General features: G+C 36.4%; 1 protein-coding gene across 1 annotated transcript in view; it reads left to right on the forward strand.

Moving 5' to 3' along the window:
• The window catches only part of LOC107696410 (receptor-type tyrosine-protein phosphatase T-like), a gene marked incomplete at its 3' end in the record, with an annotated part of 130,439 nt that overhangs the window by 103,216 nt on the left and 15,766 nt on the right, over positions 1-11,457 (forward strand). Inside the window, exons 4-6 of the mRNA XM_016496720.1 lie at positions 1,616-1,697; positions 3,362-3,477; positions 5,071-5,245. Of these exons, the coding sequence (XP_016352206.1) occupies positions 1,616-1,697; positions 3,362-3,477; positions 5,071-5,245 (373 nt within the window). The remainder of the gene's footprint in view (positions 1-1,615; positions 1,698-3,361; positions 3,478-5,070; positions 5,246-11,457) is intronic.

Here is an 11,457-nt window from a genome sequence, read left to right on the forward strand (position 1 = left end):
GCGTGTGTGTGTGTGTGTGTGTGTGTGTGTGTGTGTGTGTGTGTGTGTATGTGTGCTTGTGGGGAATGTCATAAAATAATGTGCAAGTGTATATAACCAAACAGTGTATAATAATATAAATGTATTAATTATTAATATTATTGGTATTTATTGCATAATATAAATTATAAATATTATAATTTAGATTTCATTTAGATTGCAATTCCTTTTAAAATTTAAGAAATTGTTTTATAATAAAATTGTATAGTATTACTTATATTTAAATATTAAAATGATATTTTATATTTATTTTTTGTGGGTTTATTTTGATTTTGAATTAAGACTGACATATTCTTGATAAAAATAGAGAATCACACTCTCTAGGCGCTTGTTCCCAGTTTGTGCTCACAGAATGCCATTTAAAGTTTTTAAAAGCATTTGCTTCTCTTGCTGAGTTGAACGTAATCAATTACCTGTTAAATATGGAAAACTAATATCTACTAGAAAATCTGCCCATGGGATCGTAAACTATACTGAAAAATATCCCACTGTGAGTTTGATTAGAGCCACGGATTTGCAGATAAGTGGCCAATTTTGACAAGACTATTCTTTGGGTTAACTGACTTGTTTCCTGCCGTGATACATTTTAAATAGTAGGGTGCCACTTTCAAAGTGACAGTGTTTAAAGGGTAAAGTTTTATGATATGCAAAAGGAAAAAGAGGCAAATCTGACTCTTTTTGAATTTGTGATGGTACATTTTAAAAAAGCTGTTCTTTTTCCCATGTCCTGACAGTTTTAGTGATCATTTGTGTCAGCCATAATGTTGTGAATAAATTATGAATACAGCAATGTCCTTGAGTAGGGGCAAAGATGATAAAATGATGATGTAAAAGGTTTGCTCATTCAAAATTGAAAATACTGTCATTATTTCCTCAAACTCATGTCGTTCCAAACCTGTGTGGCAGGATATTCACACTGCTCTTTTCTAGGATTGAGAATTGAGAACTGATCTAAACAACAACATAAAGCTTAAGCCACTGAAAGCAGTTTCCACAACATTTCTGATCTGAAACACACACCTTTAGTGTCCACAGTCTCACCCTGAATAACATGGTGAGAATTGAATCTGGTTGAGTAGATTGAGTCTCTTGACTGGTCACAGTGAGGCCTTTTTGGGAAGCTGTGGACTCAAGTGCATCCTGTGTCCAGGTTTTGGCTTTCTAGTGCCAGTCCTTGGCAGCTCTGAGAGAGAGGGCATTGTTCAGACCACACATGTCCTCACCACATGGCATGTACAGTATGCCATGCAAACCATGCCAGTCCCATATGTGTGTGTTCGAATTTGTGTTTGCAGAGTTTAAGTGCAGGTTGTCCGATTATTATGGCTTGAAAAGTTTTCTTGTGCTGTCTTTCTGTAAAATAAATGCAAGATGCATGGACATTCAGATATTTTTTAAGTGTGCCGCAAGAGCTTGAATACGATTTGGGGCTAACATAGGTGGTTTTACAGTTAAAGATCTCTCCTGTTGACTTGAATATTTTCATGCTTGAAATAAATAGACCGTCTCAGTTCAGTCTGAAACAAGCAGACTTGATTTAAACACTTGATTTCCTCTCCCCTCTTCTCTCGTTTAGGTTATTTTTGAGGCTGTGTCTGTACAAGGGCATCCTGGGTTCATCGCAGTGGATGAGATACACGTTTTGGCCCACCCTTGCCGTGAGTACACACATACATACACACACACAGCGCCTGCTTACTTTCACAGTCTTGGCTACGCTGTAGGAGTTCAGTCTGTCAACTACTGTGAAAAGCACTTCATGTGGATCGAGGGTTGAACAGAGATGGAAAAGGCCAGCAAACAAGCAGGTCTGTGCTGAGGATGAGAGATAGAGGGAGACAGATTGCAGAGCTGAGTGCTCAGACTTCAGGCCCCCATCATTCTTGTTGTGACAGGAGAACTTTAGCCTTTGACTTCCATTGTCCTAGATCTCTCTGTGTCACTAATGTAAAGCCAGCAGTGCCGATGAAGAAATGAGGTTAATTCATATTGTAGAAGTGAACATGACCCCTGGTCTTATTGTGCATGATTCATCATTGCACGTCATAAGCATTTTATTCACATTCAGAATCCTTTTCCCTCATGTTTGATTACAGAAGTAAAATGGGTTTTGAATGACAAATAACGTTAACCTTTTTTTTTTTTTAAGTTACTGTGTACACTCAGATGACATTCCTTCCATTTCCAGTGTCACTAATATTTTTTTTCTGTTCAACATTGTTTTGTTTTTTTTAGACAAATGTGCAAAGTGCAAAATGACAGTTTTTACTTCCAGAGATGATAACAGACAGCTAATGTAAAGTGGCCATGTGCCATTTACATTTACATGTAATCATTTAGCAGACCCTTTTATTCAAAGAAAAGTCATTCATCTCAACAACTGGCATAGTTTTACATTTAGTGTTTGCAAAACAGTAAATAGTGTATATTGCACCGTATGCAGTAAGCTAGTATTCCATTCCACATAACCAGAATTTTCAATAAAAATGTAATAAGAACTGAGTTGAAGGAACACAAGCATAGATCATGGAAGCATCTTATCTTGACTTTCTTATTTTTTTACTTGCCGTAATAATAATAGTGGGTCATTTTAAGATTCCTTCATTAAATCTGAACGCTTTTCACGTTATAGCAGAGTTACTAAAAAAGAAATCTATATTCTCAGTGACTTTAATTGAAAAAGATTGATATTGCTTTTGTGCAGAAATGCATGCACAGATAATAAAGCTGGCAGAGAGAGTGGGTGGAGACTGCTGTACTGAAAATCAAGAGTTCAGCTAGTGCAAGAGTTAAGCTTCTCACAAATGCACCTGTAAACCTCTATGCACCTGTACATGCAAATGAGAGAATGTTTATTGGAAATAATATTGAATACAAATGTGAGCTCCATTAAATTTCTTGTTTTCAGATGGTGATTCTAAACGTACAATCAGAAAACCAGACAGAAACCATGTTCACCATCACACAATACAAGAAGTGAAAGGAGCACTTACAAAATTAGAATGTCATGTCAATAGATACTATAAAAGATAGTTTCTTTGATATTTTGTAAGAAATGTTAACACAAGTACACTTCATAAGGTAAATATTTCACAAAAAGATATTTGTTAGGTTTGAAATTATAAAACAAAATGCCATAAAACAATATACCAGTCAAAATTTAAACACTTTATTGTCGTCAAATATTACTTGGGTAAACTTGTAAGCTTTTTTGGGCCACTGCATAGTTGACCACCAGTGTCTATAGAGCACATGTGCTGTATATCATTTGCATGGATGCTGTATTATGATTTTTTTTAAGGTATATGTGTTTTGTTTGTAGGCAAGACACCACATTTTCTGCGGCTGCAGAATGTCGAGGTGAACGTGGGACAGAATGCCACCTTCCAGTGTATTGCTGGAGGCAAATGGTCACAACATGACAAACTCTGGCTACAGGTGAGTCAGTACACAACCTCACACACACACATACTTTATGCATTCACATATAATCTCACATAAAGGGACAGCAACATATATTTTTTTAATAACATTATTTTTTGTGTGTGATATTTCTTATTTTGTTGAGCTATGTGCTGCCTGTTTTGGCCAGGACCCGCTTGCTTAAATCTCAAGAGTAAAAATAAAAAAATACCCATAGAAACATTCAGTGACGAATCAAACCTGGTTTGATTATAGCACTGAAACAAATTATACTTGGGACCAACTTTATTATGTTACAGCAAAAAGTTCGTGTTTTTTAAATTGTTTTTATTATATTTATGGTTTGGTTCAAACTAGGGCTGCACGATAAATCGCATGCGATATTTAACGCGCATCTTGTCAGAAAGCCGGTTCTGTAATCAGCGGTAAATCTCCATCACCTGCGGGCTTTCACATTGAGCAGCATTAACTACACAGAGCCGTTGTTCACTGACGAGCAGCGCAAAAAATCGCGCGAATATGGACGTGGTTTTGCGCAACTCGTCAGTGAACAACGGCTCTGTGTAGTTAATGCTGCTCAATGTGAAAGCCCGCAGGTGATGGAGATTTACCGCTGATTACAGAACCGGCTTTACTGATAAGATGCGCGTTAAATATCGCATGCGATTTATCGTGCAGCCCTAGTTCAAACCTTGTTTCCTTTCCCAAAGTCAAAGAGATTCATACAAAGATAGTACAAAGATTATTTATTATAAAGACCATACCATACTGAATTCATGTATTATCTTTAGACATAAGCCAAAATGTAACTTAAGGTCTGTCTGTCTGTCTATTTTTACAACTGAATTTCACCATAAACAAAATCTACATTAGCTATAACATGAATATAGATTTTTTTTTAACTTAAACTAAAATATTTTGTTAGTCAATGTTTAATTTAGTTTACTTACTATGAATAAAGACAAGTTTGAAAGACCTTAATATTTATTGTGACGTTTTCTGAAATACGCAGTATATTTTTGTGTCATGTACACATCAGTAGAGTTTTATTTGCTTTTTTTATTGGGGATTTATTAACAGAACAAAACAGGTTTAAACCGGAAACCAAGATTTTCAATTAGACCAATATAATATTTTAAATAAATTACACAATCGTTTAACTTTTTTTTAGTGTACATGCTCAAAATGTTTATTTTTTATCTCTGAGCATCTCTATTATGTGTGTGTGTGTAACGTTCACTTCATTTGCATTGGGAGGTTTTGAACCTTTGTCCTGAGATACATTGCTTGAGGAAACTTAATAACTTGTTGGAGATTATTGCCAGCAGGATTTCTAAGCCAGCATCTGTGTCCATGAAGTCTTGGATAAAATTACTTTTTCCCTTGGCTGGAGACTATAAGCCTCCATCTATCCTGTGCTACAGCTCTGAGACATGAAGACATAACACCAGTTCTCATTGTGCGCAGTGTGCTTTAAGAGCTTGTGCCTTTGTCTTGATGTGGCACTATGTTCCACTTTGTAAAACAAAGAAATGAAAAAAAAAAAATGATGTGTGCATATAATCAGTTACATGGTGTTGCAAGGATGATTATTTTTCTGTTTTTCAGCAATGGAATGGTAAAGACACGTCTCTCATGGTGACCCGAGTGGTGAACCATCGGCGCTTCTCCGCTACCGTTAGCGTAACGGACACGTCACAGCGCAGCACCAGCCGTTACCGCTGTGTCATTCGTTCTGATGGAGGATCTGGAGTTTCAAACTATGCTGAACTCAGCGTTAAAGGTGCGTACGGACACCTGCAAACATTTATGCCACTGAACTAAAATATGATTGTGAATTTGTAATGATGATCTAATTGCTTTTGGGTAGGGCTGCACAATTAATCGAAATTAAATCGCAAAGGCGATAAATCGCGATTAGGAGGAAGCTGCGATTGTCATGCGTATCTTTCAGTGAAGCGCGGTTCTGTGATCAGCAGTAAATCTCCATCCGAAGGCCAGAGGGTGCTCTCGCGCTGAAACTCCAAATACGCCTCGCAGAAGAAACCCAGGAAATGCCTATAGCGGTTGCTGAATAAACAGAAGATTTAACTGCTTTCATTGATTCAACGTTACTAATAAACACACGACTACAACAATATATGGTTTATCCGAGTTCATCTTAATAAAGTATATAATAATGCAATGCTAATCAAGCCTTTATCACTGCTTAAAATACTATGAAATATGTTGCGTGCCTTACTACACAAACAGCTATCATAATCGCAGAACGATTTCTTCGATTTCATATTATATCGTCTGAGAATATGAATGCTATTTTGCATAGCTTGTCAGAGAACTACGACTCTGTGTAGTAAATGCTGCTCCATCTGAAAGCATGTGATGGAGATTTACTACTAATGCCAGAACCGGCTTTACTGACAAGATGCGCATGACAATCGTATTCGATTAATCGTGCAGTCCTACTTTTGAGCCTTACATGTAGTATTTGATAAGTTCTTCTTGATTAATCAGTCTGGCCGATACTTGGCCACATAAAGAGTTTATTATGACCTATTCAATTCTGTTGGATGACAGGCATTATCTATTACAACAGCATCCTCCTCATGTCAATCAGCCAATCACAGCAAAGAAAAAGGAAGTGCTGTTTAAAGTGAAAATGTAAAAAAAATATATTTTTTTTATATCTATATATTTCATAATAATGTCATATTTTTAGTTTTAAATGTTTTTATATTAGCATTTGCACTTTTAACAGTATATTTAATATAACCAAACAACAACTATTATTATTGTTTTTGTTTTTAATAATAATAATTTTATATTAAATGTTTGTTTTATATACATTACATTAAACAAAATATTGCATAGACATTATTATAATTATTATTAATATTATGCAGTGTAACTTATAATTTGCATACTAGAATTTAAATATTAATGAAGTTTAATTTAGTTCAAGTTCAAGTAAAATCAAAATTACTTTTATTTAGTTTAGTTTAAGACTTTTTTTTTTGTACAATGCACATTCACCATTCTTGTTCTGTTGTCTGAAAAATTTTACTTTGATTTTATGCAAATTACCGTAGCTCAAATTTCGTAAATGTGGTCCAGTATTAAGAGATGCTCTCTCGTTGAGAGATACTCACCAAAACACACACACACACACACACGCCCACACACACACACACACACACACACACACAAAGCAAACCCAAAATACAGCACTTATAACCGGCATCAGCCGTCAACAGCAGGATTCCTCCTGAATTGTTACCCACAGAGTGATCATTATTTCAGCTAGAATTGCTAACGACTAGTACAGAAGCCTTGATTCTCCTCCGTTTCTTAAGATAATGTGGTAGAGCCTCAGCCTCACTACACAGACATTGTCCCACTTAAGCAGAAATAACAGAAAGCTTTGTTCTCTTTCTACAAGCCTTGTTAGCATGTGGTCACTGGACTTGAGAGAAATGCTAGCATCTGTTTGGCTGTAGCTGTGCCATGTGTGACTTAGCATGGCCAAAAACACCTTTAGTGGTGCTCTTTACCCCTGATAAGCTTTGTCTGGGATTCAAGCCTGTCTGCCCATATGGCACTTGGAAGTAAAAAAAGGAGAAATAACTAACATCTAACAGTTTCTCACTGCTGCTTTTGGAAAAAGACACGATTAAACCCTTTAATCACTACAGAGACATCAGTAATTGTTCTTAGTCTTTATTAGGAGCTGTTATTATTCATTTCAGATAGCAATAGATTAGATAAATTGGCTTTTTACAAAGTATTAGAACATCGTTTGACCAATAATTCAACATCCCCTCTTTATTTCTATGTAGAGTGCGTTTTCATTTAGACTGATACGCAATATATCAACATTTTTTCAAAGTTTCAATGTCAAATTAGGTTTATGTGAGTGCTAGCTGTGTTAAATTAATATGTCAGCACTGTTAAGCATATTTAATATATCTCATTTATTAGAAATATGCTAAAATTAGGTTATCCGTTCAATATTCTCTGAACCTAAACAGAGGATTTTGTATTTCTGTGGTGCCATGCATTAAAAAGCCATCCATATGCTATTGTATGTGTTGGTGTCTATTCAAATGTATGAATATCTATGAATAATAATGAGATGACTAAAATAAATTATTTTAAGGTAGACTGGGCAATAATGTAATTGCTGTGCCACTAGTCAAATTGCAGAAATAATGTTTTCAAGTAGGTTTCTCAAACACTTCTTGCACCCCTTCTGCCATTGTTAGACCAAACTGACTGTCCCATCTCAAACTAGCACCAGTGGTTCAAAAAGATATATATTTTACGTGCATGTAGTTGTCTGTGCAGATTAAATTCTGACTCAAAGAATCATTCAAACAGAACTGAATCTTTGACTCAGACAGAAAAAGTAAGTTTAAGGCCTGACAAACCTACATTACAGTTGGAACCACTCGAGTTCCCAGGTGTACCCAGCATGACGGCGGATCTAAAGCTTCTCTTTGCAGATGATTTAGCATTGCTGTCGCTGCTAGAGCAAGCACTGCGGGGCAGTTTCAAGTCCTGTATTTGCTCTGCAAGACCTGGTTGTCCCAGTATAATTTGGGGAAACTTTAGAAACCCAGAACCAGGTAAAAACTTCACAAACATCATTTGATTGTTTGTTAATGCCTTAAATAGTTTACATACTGTTCATAATTTAAATATGTGTGCTTTAGATTGCGTATGTGATGTGACTTTCATTATTTGAATATATAGACTACTGTTCAAAAGTTTTTTGTTTTTTTTTAAGAAATTAATGCTTTTATTTAGCAAGGATGCACAAATTTGATCAAAAGTGACAGTAAATGCATCTTCTTTTGAACTTTCTATTCATCATTGAATCCTGTAAAACACTGCTTCATGGTTTCCACAAAAATATTAAGCAGCATAACTGTTTTCAACATTGATAATAATAAGAAATGTTTCTTGAGCAGCAAATCAGCATATTAGAATGATTTCTAAAGGATCATGTGACACTGAAGACTGGAGTAATGAGGAATAAATTACATTTTAAAATATAGTCAAATAGAAAACAGCTATTTTAAATTAATTGCATTTTAATAAAATATCTGCAGCCTTTGTGAGCATAGGAGACTTACTAACCCAAAACGTTTGAATAGTAGTGTTTGATTGGTTATAATTTTAATGACATCGATTTTAAGTGCAAATGGACATAGGGCCATATTTTAACGATCTAAGCGCATGGTCTAAAGCGCACAGCGCAAGTGCACTTAAGGCGTGTCCGAATCCACTTTTGCTAGTTTAATGATGGGAAAAACGGTCGGCGCGCCGGGCGCATGGCTAATCTCTTAATGAGTCATGGGTGTGTTTTGGGCGTAATGTGCAATAAACCAATCAGAGTCTCATCTCCCATTCCCTTTAAAGTCCAGTTGCGCTCGCGCCATGGCGGATTCGCTATTTACATGGCGGAATTTGCAAGAGCAAAGACTGAACGCTTCTCCAGAGAGGAAAGATTCTGCTCATGCGTGAGGTTAAAGCGCGCGAGCAGGCCATCTGCTGGGCACAATAATAATCTTACATTGTAATCCTTTTGTTTTTAATATTAGGCATGCTTTTGTTGCTGCACGTCCCTGGGTGTGTAATAAGCAGAGTGTAGGCGCGTTGTTCACCCGCCTATAGGCGCATATTACTAGCGCACTATTTAATTAACAAAAAAAAAATTGCGCCATTGACTTTAGACCAGGTTTCAGTTGGTCAAAGGCGCAGTCTATTTCAGTTGCCTCAAAATAACAACACGCCAACAATGCGCCTGAACACACCTCATTTTCAGACCAACACGCCCATGGGCGCGCAAATGCATTTGCTATTTAAACAACGTGGCGCAGGACGTGAAAATGATAACTGCGTCGGGCTGAAACTAGCAAAAAACACTTGCATTGCGCCGGGTGTATGATAGGGCCCATAGTCTCTTATCATTGTCATCTTATGAAGCTGTATTTCTAAAGCACAGGAGAGTCATTTATTAAGCTTCTACACTGCAAGTAAGTTCAACATTATCCTGTGATACAGTGTGAGGCATGCAAGTACTCTATTGTCAAGGCTGTTATCCGTCATTTCAAGCTGTGATTTATGAGGTATTCTGCTGGAATTCTACATTTTATTAAAGACCACTAATGTGTAAATGAACGGAAAGATCACATCTAGGGTTTCAGAGTAGCTATGCCAGGACGGGATGTGCAAAGCTACATATTTTTGAAATTATTGCGTCCCCTTATTCATGATAAAATGAAGTTGTTAAACTGGCTTTCCACAAAATACGAAGTAAGTGTCACCCCTTTATTTATACGTAAAGTGTATTTGTAGCACACATTTTTTAAAGTTTGAATTTAGGCTGATAAGTGCAATATCAAATTTTCAGTGTCAAACTAAGTCACTGTTAAGCATATTATAATAAATCAAAATGTATTTCAAATATGTTTAAATTACTCCATCAATTTTTGTTGTCTGTGTAGGTTCACAAAATCCTCTGTGAACCTATACAGAGGATTTTGTATTTCTTTGAAGTCATGCATAAAAAAAAAATGTCTATATGTTGATATTGTATGTATTCATAGTGTAAATGTTTTTGTTAGACACAAAGCCAAACTTTAGTGTCTGAAACCTCATTAACCATGGTAAAAATAATTCTAACTCCTCATGGTTTATTATGAAATGATTGCAACACATGATATAAGATGGCAATGTTCATTGAATAGCTATGATTATTAATTATATAAAATTATGATAAACAATTTTTGACCAAGAAATATGCAGTAGTTTATTATCTGATCAGTATGTGAAATTGCTGATTGATTTAAAGTATTATCATTATCTGTGACTCATCCAATCAGATTTTCTTGTAAAGTAATGGCCAATCTTTGCCAGCAATCACTGCCATCTGGCTTTCCTGAGCATGTCCTGGGAGCGGTGGTGAGCACTGGGGCATTATCCCTCAGGCTGTGAGCGCCTCAGGTGCTCAGAGGGTCCAGTGTCATCCTGGGAATTCAGAGGTGTGTGGAAGTGTCTGTGTATGTGCATGATTAGGTAAGCCAACAGAGGGGTAATGTATAACATAATTTCCCTGGGGAAATGAATAGAGTGCAAAGCAATATGCTGCACAGCACAGGCATGCTAAATGAAATATGCATTAATTAATGCATGCGGTGCCAGGGATTCCGTCCAGGGGGAGGATGTGGGGGCATCGTGTATGGCATGAGTGGCGTCGTTCCAGCCAAACACTGACAATTAATAAAGAGAACTTGCTGGGTGCGTAACTTTTAACGGGAGCAGAGCTGAAAAGGCCAAAAGCTTGACCCTGTGTAACTGAAGAAATGCAGACTAAGTGGACCTGCAGAAACATTATTTTCCTTAATCAGTTTTTTGGCCTTAACATCCTTAATGCAAGATAAATTTACTGGAGAAGTAAAATTATGCTCAATTAAGTATATTTCTCATACCCCATTGGCAGTGTTTCTCATTTTTCTTGTTCTTGCCTCATTAGAAAAAAAAAATAGTTGCTGAATTTTACAGCAACTATTACTCCAGTCTTCAGTGTCACATGGTCCTTCATAAATCATTCTAATATGCTGATTTGCTGCTTAAAGGGGTGGTTGATTGCGATTTCACTTTTTTAACATTAGTTAGTGTGTAATGTTGCTGTTTGAGCATAAACAATATCTGCAAAGTTACGAAGCTGAAAGTTCAATGCAAACAGAGATATCGCCTTTTAAAAGTTACAACAAGTTACTTCCCGGGTTTGTGATGTAACAAACCCAGATAAACCCCGCCCTCGGGAAAAGGCAGCAAAGGGGGCGAGGCCATGCTGCGCTGCTTTAGAGAAGAGGAAGAGAAAACTAGAGGTGCACGTAAAAATGTATTCATACGTGAATCGCGATTCTGTCTTCTAACGATTCTAATGGATTCACAAGTTTCAAAATCAATGTTCTAAAGCAGCAGTTC

This window comes from Sinocyclocheilus anshuiensis, unplaced genomic scaffold (genome assembly GCF_001515605.1).
Source record: "Sinocyclocheilus anshuiensis isolate Anshui unplaced genomic scaffold, SAMN03320099.WGS_v1.1 scaffold522, whole genome shotgun sequence".
Classification (NCBI taxonomy): domain Eukaryota; kingdom Metazoa; phylum Chordata; class Actinopteri; order Cypriniformes; family Cyprinidae; genus Sinocyclocheilus; species Sinocyclocheilus anshuiensis.